This window comes from Podarcis gaigeae (genome assembly GCF_964106915.1).
Source record: "Podarcis gaigeae genome assembly, chromosome: 8".
Classification (NCBI taxonomy): domain Eukaryota; kingdom Metazoa; phylum Chordata; class Lepidosauria; order Squamata; family Lacertidae; genus Podarcis; species Podarcis gaigeae.
The window spans coordinates 63,624,197-63,643,801 of NC_139684.1; the positions used below are offsets into that span (position 1 = coordinate 63,624,197).

At 45.6% G+C, this 19,605-nt stretch overlaps 1 protein-coding gene across 2 annotated transcripts in view; it reads left to right on the top strand.

Moving 5' to 3' along the window:
* MAN1C1 (mannosidase alpha class 1C member 1) overlaps positions 1–19,605 on the top strand; it is a 141,721-nt gene that overhangs the window by 108,148 nt on the left and 13,968 nt on the right. For both annotated transcript variants that reach the window (XM_083751734.1, XM_083751733.1), the window contains exons 4-7: positions 172–252; positions 4,777–4,871; positions 12,072–12,195; positions 16,063–16,156. In XM_083751734.1, the coding sequence (XP_083607860.1) occupies positions 172–252; positions 4,777–4,871; positions 12,072–12,195; positions 16,063–16,156 (394 nt within the window). The remainder of the gene's footprint in view (positions 1–171; positions 253–4,776; positions 4,872–12,071; positions 12,196–16,062; positions 16,157–19,605) is intronic.

Genomic DNA, 19,605 nt, shown 5'->3' on the forward strand with positions numbered 1-19,605 from the left:
TTGCAAGGAAACTCAGGGCTTCTGTTTTGGCCAGCAGCCTCACGCTCTGTATCAGCTTCAAGTTCCATCCTGAGGAATGTGTTTTTGCTTACTTTGTGTCCCTGGTCAGTCTTACAGTCTTACCATCTGGTTAGCATATAACCTGAAACCTTCCCACATTGTTTTCCACAGAATGGCGAAGCTTCCTTGTTTGAAGTGAACATCCGCTATGTCGGAGGGCTTCTGGCTGCATATTACCTAACTGGAGAAGAGGTTTGTTCCACATCGTTTCATACATGGAGCGTCTGAGAGAGCTGCATTCGTACACCCACCCACCAACATCCACACAACACACACAATTGCCCCCAGAGAACCCTAACCACCAAACCCTTCGAAGCAGTTCCCTGTGTCTCAGCAAGCTAAAAATCTGACTCCTTTATAAATATTGGAATGCTGATGATGGCTGTTAATTAAGTCTTGCATAATTACTTTGCCTGGCTCATCTGTATAGATATTTTCTCCCGTGGACAATTTTTCCTAAATAGCTCTTTGGTTTGGTACATTGGTCCCTGCTGAAATGCTGTTTGCCGTGATCTTGGCCTTGTGTTCAGAACTTGTTAATTTCCTGATGTTCGAGAGAAGAACTTTCATAGGTCCCTCGGGGTCACGTTAAATGCTGCAGTGGGGTAAGTGTCATTTTTAGTGGCGGCTGTTTTCCGCTATATTGCCGCAAAAGCAGCCATGAGTGTCAAGGCAGCTTGACAAGGCCTTCAGCTCTGTTTTCTGCCTTCCAAGGCATCTTGCACCATTCTGCGGAAGCCCCGCCAACTGCAAGGCCCCCACCCCCACGTTTTGTAACCACCACCAAAACTCAGTCCAAAGACAGAAAGTCCCATTAGGGTTTTCATTTATCAGATGAGTAAATACTTACCTTCAGAACTTTTAGTCAGAAGATAGAGCAGTCTTGTAAATAATAAGCCAACGAAAGTTACCAACTTACAGAAAAACAAAAGACTAGTCTGCTAAGAGGGTGCATTCCTATGCCAGCTGCAGTGGAAGAGAACCCACCCTCTTCTACAGCCAGCATGGAAATGCCAGCCACTCGCTGTCTTAGCAAGCTATTTAAAAAACAGAAATTTTTTTGGGGGGGGAGGGGATGGAAACCTCCCTTCGTACAGCATGCTGTGTGTGTTTGAGCTTGTTGCTCCATGCAACTGGTGTCATGCGTTAGCGTACATCGCAGAATCCTACGCAGGGATTCTACCATCCATATGCTAGCCCTCTGTGCACTGAAGAGGGAGAGGGTGGCAATGGCAAAGAAGCTGGCCAAGGTATCTTTGGCAGGAAAGGCAGGCTATAAATTTGCTAAACTACATAAAAATAAATAAGCTGTCTTTGAGGCAACTTATCCTCATGACTGATTTTCTCATTCTCCCTTTTGAAAACCAGCATCTTAGCACATGGAGCTGTGGCCTTGGATTTGAGAGGGCTGGTTAGAAATCCTAGCTTGCTTGTGGATTTCAGTCCTTGTACTTGCAAAAAGCACACAGACCCCCCCCCCCCGACTGATGCTATGCAAGGACGGGAAAGGCACAATAATTCACTGCCGAGGACAGGATTTGGTACCTTGAAAATTCCAGCTTTTATTTGAGAGGGGTTCCGGCCCGTACAACTGCAAATGTAGTCTTGCAAGTGTGTGAGCAACACCTGGTGATGCAGCATAAGCCAGAGAGGGACTCCTCTGTCTGTGAGATTTCCAAGGATCAGGAGGTAGGGCTTTGGTGTCCATATTTCCATATTTCTAGCACAGGAATATAGGAAGGTACCTTATACTGAGTCAGGCCACTGGTCCATATGGCTCAGCAGGGTCTACACTGACTGGCAGCACCTCTCCAGGATTCCAGACAGTGTTCTCCCCCATCCCTACCTGGAGATGCTGGGGATTGAACCCGGGACTTCTGCATGCAAGGCTGGTGCTCTACCACTAAGCTACAGCTCACCCTATTCTACAGAAACAGAACGAATGATGCTACCTCTCCATTCCTGGTTCCCTGCCCCAAAACTTAATCTTCACACCGTGAAAATATGTATTTGCATACAGATCTGGAGGGAGTCATGCTGCCTATTCAAGCCCTGAGGAACTGGGCCATCCCTGATGACCCAAAATCCCAGATCTGGTTTGGAGAGGAAGTTTGCTTTTAACTGACAGGCTTTGAATGGGCAAGGTATGAACCTAGGGCAGGGGGAAGAGAGGGCCTTAGTGATACCCCTGCAGCCGATGGTGTGTCCCTCCAAAGATGTTTCTTCCCTTTTGAGTGAATGCCATCTGCTTTCCAAAGGTGATGCAGCCTCCAGCCTCAACAAAGATTAATCTCCCTTGCCAAAATGAATTTTGCTGAGCGATAAAATTCCACTGCAGTACACTTTCTCCTTGTTTTCCCGCTGCTCCCAAGTACAAGCAGAGGCTGTTTGCATCATATATTTCTGACGGTGGGCATGGAGGGATTGCGCAAAATGCCCAAGGCAGAGGCTGGAGCATTCGGCAAGCTCCCTGTCCACAGATCTGGCTGGGTGCTTTGCATATCTGAGCAAGAGAGTTAAACCAATCCAGGGCCAAAAATGGAAGGAGTTGTGTGCAAATGTTCTAGCATTTTGCTACTTAAAAAAAATAATCCTAGTGTGTTTTGAGCTGTGGAGCTGTTTATTTTAGTAGCTCAGCCTTTGCCAACCTGATGTCTCCTTAATGTTTTCAACTGCAACCCCCCTAGACACCTGGTTGACGAAGGCTGCCCTAGCTCTTGCAAGTATGTAATTTGTGGCAGTTTCCACTCTCTCTTCCATTTCTGATGAAATTCTGTGACATGCCTGGCTTAGGTACATCCAGGTCATTTTTCTTTCCACCTCTTCTCTCTTTCTGGTCCTGATCTTTGCCATCTAAATGAAAGGCCCCCAAATATATAGGAAACAGTGTGGACTATAGCCTCCAGAGGATTTCCTGCTGTCTTAGAACCATCAGCTGCAGCTTGGACTCACTTAGGGGGGCTTGAAGGAAAAAGCTTGTGCACGATCCCCTAAGCAACTTAATAGGTTTCCTGTTGTCATGGCTAATCTATTGAGCACTGGTAGTAATTGTTCCTCAAAAGAATTGGTAGGCCCAGATTGGGGAAACTTAATTTGCCAATTAAAAAAAAAAAAGAACCCTGGAAATGAACTAGAACAGACAGTAAACTGTTAAAAAAAGGAAGACATTAACTGTGGACTTGAAGTTCTAGATCCTGATGGTCATTGTGTAGTAATGAACTGTGAGCAAAAAGGCTGTGTGATGTGGGTATATTTACACTACATTAGGAGCTGTTGTGGTTGTGCTTCAAGTTTCAGACTCCTTGTGGTTTCTGTTTCCTGAAATCATTTTTGTCCCTTGGCGTGAACATCTCAGACATGCAATGCCCATCCTGCTCCACCCACCCTTCCAGCCAAAAAAAAAAAAAAAAAACAACCAACCCCCCCCCCCCAAAGATTACACTTCTCAAAGTAGAGTGAAGGCATGCCTGCCAAGGCATTAGCATAAGAATATGTGGAGAGAAGCCATAAGCCAGCTTCTCCGAGTGAGTTGGCAGTAGATCAGGTGGCAGGATTTGAAGCTGAAACCTTTGACTTATTGGTTAGTCTTTACTCAGCTGGTTAAAGGAGCAGTGGCTTGCGGGGAGGAGGGGGGAGAGATGAGCTGTGCCACACGAGGAGATGCCACGTTTTTCATGCCAGATGTAAGGACGCATTCACGTAATCCTCTTCATTTTCCATTTCCTCAGATAACACAGAGCTCGCCTGTAAATTACATGGATGGTGGGCGGGGGGAGAAATGGGGAGAATGCAAATGCGGAGTCTGATAGTAGGTACCTTATTGCAAATGAATTACTTGTGCTGAGTCCCAAGACTGCAGACGAGCTGAGGTCCTCTCAGCTCTCCCAACCCCTTGTTGTTTATTTGAATGTACACCACACATTCTTGGCCAAAGCCCTTCTTTCTACAAATGTCCAAAGTGGATCATTTCATAGGTTATTGCTTAGTATCCTAAATTGGCAACTCCTGACTTGCTTAGGCTGCAGACCGGCAACAGGTTTAAAGGCTGCTGAAGGTGGTATGAAAGAGGCATCCTTATTGGTGGTGTTTATACCAGTTTCCTTTGTATGCTATTGCATTTGGCCAAAGAGAGCTTTGCAGGCTTACCGGGGTTTGTAGTGGGCTGAGTGTGCACCTTATAGACAACAGTGCCTCTTTCCTATCATCCTAAATGCTCTGCAAAAATGATGCCTGTCTCCAGCTGTAGAAGATCAATTACCAGGGTGAATCTTTCCTCACCTTCTCAAGTCATTCACAGGTGACTGGTTCAGGTGCAGTCACTTCATCTCCCTTTGCATTGCGGCTGCTGTTTCGAATCATGAATTCATTTGCGTCCTGGTTTGCTTTGGCGGGATTTGGGGTTGGTGTGAAGCTGCCATCCCAACCTGATGTACCAGCTGATGGTTCAAATAGTTCATTACATTTGCATGGGGGGCGGGGAGAGATAGCCCCTGTGGCCAGTGCACACAAACACACTGCATTTGATCCTGGCAGAAAAAATAAAGTCTGTGTGGATTGAAACCCCAGCCTGCCTCTCTGTGAAGTGCCTCTTTACAAACTAAACATACAGAGATTTCTATTTGGAAACACAACACAATTTGCATTCCTGCACAGTTCTTATTTTCCTTATCTGCTTTCTCACGATGTCTTTCTTCTCTTTCTCTCTCTTTCAAACAGGTCTTCAAAAGCAAAGCCCTAGAACTTGGAGAGAAACTTCTGCCAGCCTTTAACACACCTACGGGCATCCCACGGGGAGTCATAAACCTGGGCAGGCAAGGCACATATTGTTCATCTGTTGTCTTCAATAAATTCAGATGTTGCATCTGGTACGAGAGCAGGCAAGCCCAGCTAGAGGGTAGGCTAAAAGTCTAGCATCCCGTTTCCAGCGGCCAAGTACCTCTGGGAAGCTCACAAGCAGAGCATGATGGTGGTAGACTTCCCCTAGTGCCAACATGTTGCCGTCCAGATGTTTTGGACTACTTCTCCCATTGTCCTTGATCACTGGGCATGCTAACTGGGCAATGCCTCCGCTCCCCAGGCCACACCCCTCACTGGCTCTGCTTTGCACCCCAAATGTTTTTGTCTGGCTGGAATATGTCTTTGCTCTTCTATGTGGAGGTTAGAGAGAGGAATATGTCTGCAGAAACTAGCCTACTGTACAAAGGCAATATTTACATTATTTGCTGTGCCCACTGCTGCCTCTAGCCCCACCTACCATTGACATGTGGCCCCTGGAAGGTTGCCCAGAAAGGAATGTGGCCCTCAGGCTGGAAAAAAGTTCTATACCTGTGCCCTAGGCAAACCGGAACTGGCCTAAACTGAAGCATTTGCTACTTCAAATCTTTGATTGTATACGCATGAGACATACCTCCTCTCAGCTCCATATTTTTATGTCCTAGAGTTAGGGGCTGGGTAGAGGAAAGAAAACCCTCCCTCTCCACTTTCTCCACACCAGATCTAGCTTTTAAAGCATTGCTGCCATCCCTGCAGCTCCCTCACGGTGGATAGCTCAGTTGGTAGAGCACGAGACTCTTAATCCCAGGGTTGTGGGTTCAAACCCCATGTTGGGTGAAAGATTCCTGCATTTCAAGGGGTTGGACTAGATGACCCTCATGGTCCCTTCCAACTCCAATGAAATAGCTTTCAGGTAGGCTCACTCCCCACCCTGCCCTGGCCAGCATGCCCACCCTCAGATAGAGTCTGGCTTGCTTAAAGAGGCTTCCTCATTCACTTGCACCCACATACAGCAGCTGACTGGGAGTTTCATCCTAAGACAGGGAGAGGAACTATGCCTGAGTGTGGGGGATGGCATCTTCTAAAACGAAGAGTGGGCAACATCCTATGCATAGTGATGCATAGGCTTTTGGAAGAATGGAGCCTGAACCCCACGGACAAGGGTACAGCCAGGGCACAGCCTCTGGTCAAAAGACCAACAGCTGCTGGGATCATGTGCCCCGCTCCTCCCTCCCCACAAGAACTGCATCACAATGGCCAGCTGCTCTGAGCACAGCTGCCAAAGGGCATTGGCTATTTTGGGACTGCTGATGGAACATTTCAAGAAAAGCTGGATTTTTCTTTGTTTGTTACCCTGCCTCTTTATTTTTTATATGTAAAAAGTGCAACATGGTAAATATTAACGGTAAATTTATGTACAGTATATGTGAAAGGTGCCTTGAGGCTTAGGGACAACCCAATCTGAGAGTCTCCGCTTTCAAAGTCAGTTTCTGTCTCTCATGGTGGCAGACAGAAACAACTTTTTGAAAATGTGATCTAATGATTGGGAGGAGAGGGGGAATAAGAAGAGAGGCAGATCAGAAGAAATAACTGATTCAGTGGCACAAACCATCTCATATTCCTGGATTGCTTGCAGGGGGGGGCGTGTTTAGCCACAGCCCCTCTATTTTTTGTGTGGCAGAAGGCATCATCTTACATCAAGGCCTTTGCACACTTTTATCATAATTTTACTTCAGTCTTTCAAGTTGTAAGATCTTTCTATAATTCTCCAGCCACACAAACACCTCTAGGCATGCCAAGATTTTCTTCACCTTGTGAAACTAGTCTAACCTATTGAAAAGCTCTCAGGTGTCAGGTCTGGGAAGGGTTCAGAGGCTTTGGAGAGCTGTAGCCAAGAGGGAGTTGCAGATGAACCCAGTGGCCTAACTCTGTACAGGATGTGGTTGTGTTTTCCCCCTCACATTGTGCCTGTACTGCAATGGGTTACAGTCTGGTTCAGGATGCTGTTCTCATAAAGTCCTGTCTGTTTTTTTCTATTTCTTTTTAATCCGGCTGAATCAGCATTGAGGTGAATTTTGAAGTGCAGAAGTTCATATCGATAGCCCCCATAGCTAATCACACACATACAGACACACACACACACACACACACAAAATGCAAATAAATAAATAGGATCTTATGCTATGTGGTGCTGCTCTTTGTCTGTGTATACCAGCACAAATACAGCACATACAACAGCACTACATAACAGAATGCCCAGTATATTAGGATTAGCGATGACAGCAATCCTATGCATAAATTCCAGGAAGTAAACTTTGTTGAACTCAGTGCTGCTTACTTACGACTGCACAGGTTCAACACTAGGCTTTCACAAAAGTTATTCAGGCAGCTGTAATGTAACCTTTAGCTTTTGATTAGAAACGTAAACAATCCTGCAATGAAGTGTTATGATTTAAATTGCTGGTGTGAAAGAGGAACCCACATCAAAGAAAAAGAATTACCTCGCCTTTGCTTGGTTATTTCCCCCATTTTCTAACTTTCTCCATGCTAATTTGTCACAAACACATTTGTAAGCCTTGCTAGAGCAACGAGGGCCTGTCAATTGCCCTGTCACTCCAGTGCATGGCATTGATGCTTCTGCTCTGAAGAAAGTCCTAGAGCTGCGCTTCCCCTCTGTCCCTTTCCACTAAACTCAATACCACCAGCAACCTTGTGTGGCACTTGAGAAAATGATACTGCTGGTCTAGAATCCTCCAGTCATCTCACCAGCAACCTTGGCTAACACTGAACAAATGAAAATGTTTGGAGGTTTCTTGAGGCTTTACAGACTCTGAAAGAGCAGTGTGCTGCGATGGGAGGGTATGGAGGAGGCAGGGGAGCTGAATGACCATATGTGAGAACATAATCCCAAAGGGGTGAGAGAAAAGGGCATGGTGGTGACGATTATCAAAGATGTCTGACTGGGACGGAGGAAGAAATCTGCACAGACCCTCCCCCTGTTAACCAAGAAGAAGTAAAAGGCCATCCAGGTTTTCTGTCCTCTCTCCAAACCTCCTTTCAGTTTTTTGCAACTTGAAGCAATTTTCTGTAACTTGTGTCTGCGGAGAAGTAAAGTCCCACTGAGTTCAGCAGGGCTTATTTCCAGGTAAGTGAGTTTAGCATTATTGCGGCCCCTGGCACATATCTTATGCCTGTTGCTAGAGGCAAACAGACCTGGATTTATGACCCAACAAATTTATTATAACTTGACCCTATTAATCTTGCTTTAGTGACAGTGGTACAGAGGATGAATTGCTAGGCAACCACCATCCGAAATGCTTAAAAAATAACAAAAATGTTGAACCCAACGTTTGTGTGCTTAATGAATTTTTATTTTTCTCAAGTATGTACAGTAACTAGGCAGCGTATATAAAGCAAAATTAAAAAATGCAGGCCTTGCCCTCAAGCTTGCAGTCATGAAACCACACACACACATAAGGGCATAAGAAGAGCCTGCTGGATCAGGCCAAAGGCCTATCTAAGTCCAGCATCCTGCTCTCACAGTGGCCAACCAGGTGCCTCCATGGGAAGCCCACATGCAGGCCTGTGAGATGCCCATGCACAGAGGATGAAAGCAACAGATCTTCCCCATTTTTTTGCCTCCCAGCAACAGGTATTCAGAGGTATCTGCCTCTGAACATAGACGTCTCCTTCAGATAATAGCTGTTGAAAGACCCATCCTTTGTGAATCTGTCTAATTTCATGATGCCTTTTGAAGGTAGTTTGGGTTCAACTTCTGTTGGAGGTGTAACTGCCCGTGGAAAATATCTTGCCACACACCCATCCTATTATCTAAACACAAGGCAGATCCACACTGTACATTTAAAGCACACTCAATGCACATTTAAAGCACATGACTTTTCCCAGAGAATCCTGGGAACTGTAGTTGGTTAAGAGTGCTGGTAATTGTAGCTGTGTGAGGCGGAAACTGCAGTTCCCAGGATTGGGGGGGGGGGCAGGTTACGTGCTTTAAATGTGAGTTGCGTATGCTTTAAATGTATGGTGTGGATCTGTCCGCAGTTGACATCTCGCCAAGAGAGCATTTGTCTACAAACCTCGAACCAGCGATCCTAGTGCCTGCTGCACAAGCCTTTCAGCGCCATCTGCTGTCTCCCCCCAGTTGGAGCAATATTAACTCCTCCTTTTTTTAATTAAAAAAACAAACAAAACCAAGAGAAGGGAGCATTGCGCAGCAATCTGCCACCCATGATCATGCTATTCAAGAGATTGCAAAATCAGGCCTGCATCTCTCCTGAAATGAAAACTACTGAAACCCTCCCAAGCCAGCAGCTGCAGAGGCTATTTTCAGATCAAACCCTGAAAGATATGGGTCGCCGTGCAGGAGGCAGAGATGATTAAAAAGAAAAAGAAAGACTGTAATCAAGAATGTTGTGTTATGAGATTGAAGCAGATAAGTGAGAAAGTTTCTGCCTTTGGTGAGCAAGTTCTTTACACTGTCGTGGCTCTCTAGAGAGTTCTCAAGGGCTGGGGCTGCATGTGTCCTTTTTGGTTTAAGACCAGAAGCAGTGCTTTTGTTGCTTCAGGCTTTGGGTTTTGTGCTCTGGATTATCCCAGTCACCTATGACCGGTGCTGCCAATGGTGTTGTTTGCACTCTGCGTGAATGTGGGGAAATGTACACTGTTCTCAGGCTTGCACAGCCTGTGACATTCAGGCCAAATACAGCTTGCTAACCTTGTCCAAGAACTCACTCACTAGTACAGTCTTATCCAACTTGGTGCCTTCCAGATCTTTAGGACAAAACTCCCAACATGCTGGGTTGTACTCTAAAACATTGGGGGCGGGGAGCAGTTTGCGAAAGACTGCCTTTGAGCCTTGAGAGCCAAAATAATCAAAGGAATGGAGAAACTCCTTTATGAAGAAAGGTTATAACATTTGAGCTTTTTAGTTTAGAGAATGTGCAAGTAAGAGGAAGATGTGATAGAAGTGTGTAAAATTAAGCATGGTGTGGGAAAAATGGATGGAGAACAAGTTTTCTCCCTCTCTCTTAAGGGTGGAATTTAGGGACATCTAATGATTAGGAGATTCAGAGCAGACATAGGGCTTATCCACACTTACCTCTTGCCCTGCTTTTTCTAGGCAAAGGTCTGTACTTTAAAATGCCATGTCAGAGCACCCTTCTTTTTCTTCTTATTTTTTTGCTCCATAAATTTTTCTGTGAAAACCCACTCTTTAAAACTGAATCTATTTGGACTATTTGTATTGTCCATGGATTGCCACTTGCTCTGATTCAGGGTGCTCAGACCACGTCTGCAAAGCGCAGAGGAAAGGTAAGTCTGGATAAACCCAAAAGAAGATACTTCTTCAAGCAGCCCGTAGTTAAACTCTGGAATTTGCTCTCAGACGAAGGAGTAGTGGCCACCAACTTGAATGGCTTTAAAAGAGCATTAGGCTGATTAAAATGGCTAGTAGCCATGATGGCTATGTTTTGCCTCCACCGCTGGATCTTCTGCATGCCAGTTCCTGGGAATCACAAGTAGGGAGAGTGCTGTTATGCACAGGTCCTGGCATCTAGTTGGCCACTGTGAGAGCAGTATGCTGATCTAAACCTGCCATTGCCCAGCAGCATGCTAGACTAGATCAGCAGGCTCTTGTTTTCTTATGAGAACTTCCTGTTTTTGCTGTCTGCAAAAAAGCAGGCTGTAGCCCAACAATATTATTTCTCTCCAGTGAGCTGAGTGCGTTTTATTTTTATATACTATGGTTATGGCTTAATATCCCACATTTTGATCTATCTGATGAAAGGCAGCAATAAAATCCACAATACAAATTAATGGCAATAACCAAGAAGCCACAAACATAAAAATTTTAATTGAGCAGCAAAAAGATCAGGGAAAGATAGCCATAGTATAGTTGTTTGAAGGTGGAAAGTGATCAAAGTCTTTGAAAGCCTGTTTAAGAAAAGCAGAACTGCTGGGATAAGGTGAAAAGACTTGATTAAAAAAAATAATCGTTGCATTTGCTCCACCTCAAACAGTGAATGGCACGCTCCAGTGCTTTCAGTTTACTTGTATAGAACAAGAAAATGGATCTTACCAGCTGATAAGTCATGGTCTATGTCCAGGGTGTGTCTTGGGGGCCGCATTCCCTTCTTTGCAACCTGCCGAGGGCCACCTGCCATTGGTGGGTGGCATTCAAGGCAAAGTGGGAAGTGTAACTAATGTGCAAATTGCATTCTGTACAGCAGCCTAGTTTGTTCACATTCTCCCACTCCTCTCTATCTGCCCTCCAGGCAGGCAAGAGTCAATTTCTGAGTTCGCAAAGACACATTCCAGCCAGGCAAAAACACTTTGAGGAAGGCGAAAAGCAAGGCCAATGGGAGGTGTGATTGGGGAGGATGTGTAGCCTGGGAGACTGCAGAGGCCCAGAGAGAGGGGCCTGGAGGGCTGCCTTTGGTGCCTGGACCTGAGGTATTCCACTCCTACGTCTAGGTCCATGGTTTTCGAACAGCTGCAAAGAGTCATTTCCACATCTGTTCCACGTACATTGGAAGCTTCCTTCTGGCAGTGACCATGTAGACCTTTGTTGTTTACTCTGGCAGTGGTTCCTTAGGAGCTTAGACAGAGGCATTTCCCCATCACCTGCTACCAGGGGGGTCTTTTTAACTGGAGATGAGCTTGAGGTCTTTAGCATGCAAAGCATGTTCTCTTAAGTTGAGCTGCGGCCCTTTCTCGGTGAATTTGTCTGCTGAGAAACTCCTGCACACTTGTCAGTCCTTGCAAATGCTTCTGGGACAGTCAGTCAGTGACTCAGGCCTGGTGAAGGCTATAAGGGAGGGCTGTGGCCCTCCAGATGTTGCTAGACTACAACTCCCATCATATCTAGGCATGGGCTGTGCTAGCTGAGGTTGATGGGAATTGTAGCAGAGCAGCAGATTCCCCGTCTCCGCTGTGCGGCAAGGCTCTTCTCTGGGTAGTGCACTTCAGAACACATTGAACACACTCTGGGGGCACTGTAGAAGTGGAGGGTTGGTAGTGGTGGGGGCCACTGACCCTTTTCTTTGAGGGACCCCGTTAAACCTCTGAGGAATCCCAACATTACCAGTAACACCGTTTGAAAGCCACTGACCTACAGTTAGACCTTGCAGTGAATAGACTGTACCAGCTTTGCAGCGGGGCTGGCTCTGGGAGTCTGCTTTCTGTGCTTAGCAATTTAATGCTTTCTTTTCTGCCCCCTGCAGTGGGATGAGCTGGAGCTGGGGATGGGCATCCGCAGGAAGCAGCATTTTAGCAGAATTTGGCAGCCTCCACTTAGAATTTGTGCACCTCTCGGAGCTGTCCGGAAATCCTGTTTATACTGAAAAGGCAAGTACAATCCTTACACATTCACGGGTACGTTCCTCCTCCCTAGATGTAATTGTAGCTTGTGATGATGGTGGTGGTGGTGGTGATGATCAAAATTTATTTATACTCCACCCATCTGGCTGAGGAGCTCCTGAGGAGCAGGAACCTCTTGCTGCTACACAAACCTGCCCATTGCCTCTTTGGTGACTCAGACTCAAGCCTGCAGCTGCCTGGCTCTGCCCACCAGGCTGTGTCAGTCAGTCTCTGATGAGCTGGATGGAACTCCGGGAGCAGTTACTGTCAGCACTTTCCCTCCAGCCCCAGAGCCAAGACGCAGGGAGTCATCAGGGTTAAGCGCCTTGGCTAACTCTAGCAATTGTACTGGGGCACCTTTTTGACTGTCTGTCAGTAAAATAAGGCACTTCTGAATGTGCTGTCCTGACCGACGTAATGAGGACACTGTGGATGGAAAGTCTGAGAAGCCCTTAGAAGACCCAGTTTGGGAAAGCAGAGTTTTTTAAAGAAAAAATCCTGATTCTTTTATGGTTCTTTCTAAAAGCAGCTGTGTTGCTGTTGGCCATGCCAAAGGAGGGTTGTGTATTTAAGCCCAAGTACTGCCCCCGCCCCAACTTCTTAGGCCTGCCAAAGTATTTGTTGATGAGAGAGATGTGTTAATACTAAGACAGGTTTATGCCCCCCCCCCCAGGTGCTCACTATATTTTGTGATTATGCAATTTCCTCCTTCAGCAGCTCAAGGAGCTCCTCTGGAGCTGCTTTCAGCCAATAACTGTATTAGCGTTGGTTTTTTATCTCGAGGTTTTATTCCGTGCTCTTGTTCATTCTGTGTGAGAGAACGAAGAACCAGATGTGCTGCTGGGAACCTTCCTTTCCTCCCTTGCTTCCTTCCAGCTCAGCATCCTTGGAATAGCTCATTCTGAAGGAGACAAACTGCTCCAATTAGAATAAGAACCCACCCCTTGAGTCCAGCAGGAATAGATCAGCCCAGAGTTCCACCCTGGGAGAAACCGCTCTGATAAGTTCTCCCTGCTGTTTCAGCAAGACACCTTGCGAACAATCAGCCCGTTCCCAGAATGGATAATAGGAAGGCAAGATGCAAAAGGGCAGGGGCAGCAGAGAAGCAAGAGACACAGGAGTAGCAGGAGATGAATGTGAAACAGGGAAGCCACGGAATCGGAATGGAGAAGATAAGGCCTGAACAGAGCAGGGCAGCAGAAAGGCCCATTGCATAAGAGTGATGAAGTTTACTGAAGGACGGAGTGAAAGAGAAAGGGCATGAGCAGAGAAGAAGATCAGAGAAAGGAAACCTAGCAGGGTGGGAAAGGCAAAATTGGAAAGGAAGAGTAGAAACACCCTGGTGAGAGGGTAAGGGCCACTGCCTTAGCCATGGTGTGTTCAGTGTAGGTGTAATATTTAAAACAGAGGACAGTGCAACCCATGGTTTGCAAACTCAGATTTAAACCTGGATAGCTCAGTTGGTTAGAGAGTGGTGCTGATAACACCGAGGTTGCAGGTTCGATTCCTGCATGGTACAGCTGCATATTCCTGCATTGCAGGGGGTGGACTAGAGTATCGTCAGTGTCCCTTCCAACTCTATGATTAACCTAGAGATATGTCTTGTTCCTAAGACATCCTATGGTGTAGGGGGAGAGCTCTGGGTTTGGGGGAGGGGGTGAGGTTCTTAATGCTTTTCCAAGAGGCCGACTGAATCTCTATTGTGCTATTAAGCCCAGCCAATCAATAAGTGTGAGAACCGGCTTGTTTAATGGATTTGCCTGCTCTGAACATGCAGTAGATTAAAGCTAAAGCTGCGTGAGAAAACAAAAGCGCACAGGAGGAACCAGTTGCAGACAGCCATCTAGAGGGAAATAGGCTTCTGAAAAGCTGGTGAGCTCATTAGTGCACAGCCAAGGCAGCCTGGGCCCTTTAATAGGGCACTGCCTGTCCCTGTTTGTTATGGACACATGATTAACACGCCATGTTCTTCGGCTGCACCAGTATGATGTTGTTGTTTTGTTGTTGTTGTTGTTGTTTATTAAATGTATATTCTGCCCTATACCTGCAGGTCTCAGGGTGGTTAACAGGATAACAGTTGTGATTATGTGGCTGGAACCAACTTTTTTGGCTAGTTAAAAGCGCCTGGGGCAGACTTCATACTCAATCCTAGTTATTGCTAACCCCTGTTTGTTGCTTAACCCTGGGCTGGAATGCAGGGGAAGCTGCCTTAACCATGGTTTGTTCAGTGTAGGTATAATATTTAAAACAGAGGACAGTGCAACCCATAGTTTGCAAACTCAGTTTTAAACTCTGGTTTCACTTTCTAGTTTGTAAACCAGACTTCCATCACAGATAAGTGATGGGATTTATCACAACTATGGAAGATTCAAAGAAACTATGATTAAGTATTGTGTCTGCATAGGACCACTTTAGCTAGATTTTATAAAATATGTGGGAAATAGGCGGCCAGAAACACCTCCTTTAAAAACCGTCCACATTGAAAGTAGTGGGTCTCACACACCTGCCTGAATTTCTCACTGCCAAACAGCTATTAAATTTTGAATTATCAGGAATATTTATTGAGGTGAAATGCCAACACCCTTGGCCATTGCCCTTTGTGTACCATAGAACTAGTTATTGGCAGCCTTCAAGCCAGATCCGACTGCTGTTTGGCCCACCGGACGCCATTGGCTTGGCTTTTCCAACTACAAGAGATGTCCCAGCCAGCCAAAGGTCTGTTGGCAAAGGGAAAACAGGAAGGAATGCATGGGTAGTTGCTAGGCCACAGGCTGCAGTTGCTCGGCAACAGATTTAATTTTTCCTTATCAGGAAACTTATAGGAAGCTGCATCTATTTCTTCATTCTTTCTTGCTTGGGATAGGCCTTCAGTTGTCAGCCTGGTGGCCCCTAGTGAATCCGAAGCAATGGTAGGAAAGTGAATGGGTGAGATTTTCTGGCAAGCAATGTCAACTGTAGCTATATGTTCCAGGACATGTACTTCCGGGCAATATTCCTCAGAATGCCTCATACTGGGGACAGACAAGAGGGAATGTTCTTGTACTCTTGAATCTGCCAGAGGCATTTGGCTGATTACTGTTAGAAGCAGCAAGCTGGGGAGATGACTTTGACCTTATCTGGCAACACTAGGTTTATATTCTTTAGGAGTAACCCACTGCAAGGCCTGAGACACAAGAAAGGGAGCCCTTTCCCAAGCATGAGTGCCCTTGTGGAGGGAGGTTGACATAACACTCACCAAATCACATCACTTCCTTAGTAAATGTACCAATCTGTACTAGTGGTCTGACTGAATATAAGGTAGCTTCCTATGTGGAGCAGCAGACCCACAGAACAATTCCTGGCCCACTGACTCCCCTCCTCAGCAGTAATTAAAGGTGAGGGAAAGCTTCCATTGCTTCCCCACAAGCCTAATTAGTGTTGAGTGTGTGAGTCACAGCTGGGAAGAGTTAATGCATGTCTGAAAATTAGAATTCTACCCAATGTATTCATATCCTGCACCTGTTCCTTCTTGAAACTCCTGTGGAGTTCTAGGCCAGTCTCCCATCAAAGGACTGATTAGGCCCCAGCCCACATAGGAAGCTTCATGACATGCCTTCAGACTTTTCAGAGCATGCCCTGATACCTTATCATGTGTTCCTATAGGAAGGTCTTCTCTTGAAGACCACAGATTTGGAAGTGAAGGACAGTGTTTGCTTTCCCAAAAGACAACAAGGTGTGCACAGAACTGATTGAAACTGGTGCTGCTTGGCAGTTTGGTTGGTTGGGTAGTTTGTTTATGGGTTGTTGTTGCTTTAAAAAAACCCACCTGTGAATTGGAAAAAAGAAAGGAGCTTATCTCTTCTTTTTTGCTTGTAGGTGATGAACATCCGCAAAGTCCTGAACAGAATTGAGAAGCCACAGGGACTTTACCCTAATTTCCTCAGTCCAGTAACCGGGAACTGGGTGCAGCGTGAGTATTTCAAGAGTCCCTCGGCTGAGCCAGAGAAATGCTTGCTGATGTGTGGCAGACTTTCTAGGGCCTCTCACTAGGGCAAGAGCATCAAGCCAAGGAAACATTAGCCGCCAAATTAAAATCCTCACTGATGCTAATCAAGGAGCTCATTATGCAGGGTGCTTCAGTCAAAGCAATTCTCCTGAACAGATGCAAGAGAGTCATCACTCACGCCCAGAGCCCTGATCCCTGCCAAGTATCTCTTAACATCCAGGACCACACAAGGCAAACTAGACTAAGAGGCGGGGTGGGCAGCCTTGGACAAGTGACCTCCACAACGCACCAACTGTATTAACCCTTGGGGTGTTCCTCTTCTCTTTCTTCAGCAGCCACCTGCTGCTGTTGCAAGCATAGGCTGAAAGACTCCTATCAAACAGGGATGGGAAATCTCTGGCCGTCCACATGATGGTCGACTCCAAATCCTATTGGCATGGTCAGAAGTCAGGGGATTATGGGAGTTGTAGGTCACCAGTACCCCAAGGACCACAGTTCTCCCAGGCCTGCTATAAAGAGAGTTGAAGGGATTCAGGATTCTAGGACTCTGTTCTCCCCTGTGATTGTCAGAGGGCAAAAGCACTTCCCTAAGCTAAAACATTGCAAGGGGCAGGAAGGGCCAGACCGGGGGAGGGGGGTACTAATATGAGGGACAAGTTAGATGTTTATAAAGTATATATGCTGTGGATAATTCCCTGCCCCTTTCTTATAATAAGAGAACTCTGAGGCATCAAATAAAATTGATAAGCAGTAGGTTTAGGGTAAAGTATGAGGAGGTCCCTGATGGATCAGACCAAAGGCTCATCTAGTCCAGCATCGTGTTTTGCACTGTGGTCAAACAGGGAAGGTCACAAGCAGCACATGTGTCACTAGTCCTTCTGTTGCTGTCTGAGCTACCAAAAACAACAACAACAACCTATTTTAAGAATGGAAAGGACACCGATAACACTGCAGATGGCCCACCCAATCCCACCCATGGCTAGCCTTAACCATGCCCTCCATCCCCCTTCATCTACTGCTACAGCAGCTTTCCTCCATCCAGTGCCCCCCCCTCATGTTCCTGGCAGTCAGCTGTGCAGGCTAGAGCTTAAGGGAGCTGTGATCAAAAACCTCTGAAGGGTGCCAGGTTAGGGAGCAGAGTATGTTGCCAGGCTTGACTGTGCTTGAAACCAATGAAAAACTGTAGAGAATCTTCAGAATGGGATTTTGGTATTTCCAGTAAGCTTGAAAACATGCAAGAAGCCACCACATAGTAACCTGCATTTCAAGTGGAAACCATGAATACTCATTGATGGAGAGGCTCGCCATACATGTATTCACATCTAGGAATATATATATAGCAGTGGGAATAAATTCTGTTCTTTTCTTTGGGGAAAAAGGTGATTTGCACACCCTTGGCTGCCCTGAAGAATCTACGCGCTGAGATGTAAAAATAAAATCCCCCCTAGTGTACTTTAAAGTTATAAATCTGTCCAATGGTTTTCCAGGCAGATTTCCCTCAGGCTAGCAGGTTGCAGAGCTGCTTAGTCTGAGCAGGTAGCCTTGGAAAAGCTCTGCGATTCAGTATTCTGCGCACATTTCCACACCTGGCATCGTGGTTCTCTGCTCAGTCCACCTCCCCTCTTTGTCAATCTGCTACGGCTATAGAAACCTCCACAGGACTCTAATATGTCACTCCAGGCAGAGAATCACAACTACAAAATCTAGACGGCCTCGCCAGCTGCCAGGAGGTTCTGAACTTGCTGTTCTGTCAATTGATGGGCTTTTCTGCTGTGATGCTTGCAGCCATGGCATGTTCCTCATCCCCTGCGGTTTGTGCCCCTCCTGTAAGGAAAACAGAATGTCTGGCGGAAGTATATAGCATCAGGCAGGGCTGAGTGTATGCTGTCTTTTGGAGGGAGTGGTATGGGATGCAAAATTCAGCTTCCTGGGAATCTGGGGGTTTTTTTTATTGATTTTAATTTTTAAAGCAAGATTCTAGTCCTTAGGTTTGTATGCTTATGTTTGAAAGTGAAATTCTCAGGAGCCGGAGATGTTGCAGAATTTTCCAGAAGTCATTGGGAGGGAGGTGTTTGCGCCATGTGTAATTCCCCTGCTATGAGACAGTTAATACTTTGGGTATTTCCAAATGAGATTTGTGTGTGTGTGTGTGTGTGTGTGTGTGTGTGTGTGTGTGTGTGTAATTGGTGCTGCTTATGCAGCCATGTTTTTCGCAGCATGAACATGTTCACGTTGGCATCAAAATGCCACCCTGTGTTTTTATTAATCTGGTTTTCCCCTCTAATGTGGAAAATCCAATAACTAAAGAATAACCCAAGCCAATACAACCAGGGATTTTTTGAAAATAAAAATCAGTGCATTTTTCTTGAATGAAATACTTTCCCTTCCAGTTGTTTTGAAACTACAGCCTGGGAAAATAAGGAGGAAAGAAGCAAGAAGGAAGGAACTCTGATAGGGTGGGTGACTGGGGTAGGTTCAGGAGGTGTCAGGAGCTACATATGTTGAGGATAGAAGAAGAAGGGTGCTTTCCTATAGCTCGGATCATCCTCTGGGACCAGCAGAAGGAAAACACTGTTTTAAAATGAACACTATGGAATTCGCTCCCATCAAAAGCAGCAATGGCCATCAACTTGGAAGTCTTGAAAAGAGTATTAGGCAAATTCATGGAGAATAATGCTACCAGTGGCTACTAGCCATGATGGCTTTATATTACCTCCACTGTTTGTATATTTATTTCATACTAAAGGAAAGAAACCTCAAAGCAGCTGGAGGTAGTATGCCTCTGGATATCACTTGCTGGGAATCACAAGTGGGCAGAGGGCTGTTGTGCTCAGGTTCTGCTGCTTCTCACACAGGCAGCTGGTTGGCCACTGTGAGAACAGGATGTTGGACGAGGTGGGCCTTTGGCCTGATCCATTGGGACTCTGATATTCTTACATTGGAAGCAGCATTCTACACACACATAGAGGGCATGGCTCCAAAGAGCATATGCTTCAAGGAAGCATGCTGTCTTCAGAGTGACTGGTTGTTTTGTTTTTTAAATAATATTTATTACTTTTAAAAGGAAAGAAGACAGAAGAGAAAAAACAAAAGAAAAAAAAGACAATACAATACAGTATATAAACAATACAAAACACAACCTAAACCCATTAAACTAAACACATTAAGCTAAACTAAACAAAACCCACTCCCTAACCCTAACCCTAAATAAAACAAAACAAAAACAATTTAAAAGAAGAAAAAAATACATCCCCCCTTTTCGATACTCTTTCTTTCATTTCCTTGTTTCCTCGACCTCCTCTCACCTCCCTTTTTGTATTCCATTTCTACTAGTTATTTCAGCAAATCCTTTCCATCTTTCTCTATTCTCTATCATATTATAAATAACATATTTTTTAACCTTATTTTAACAT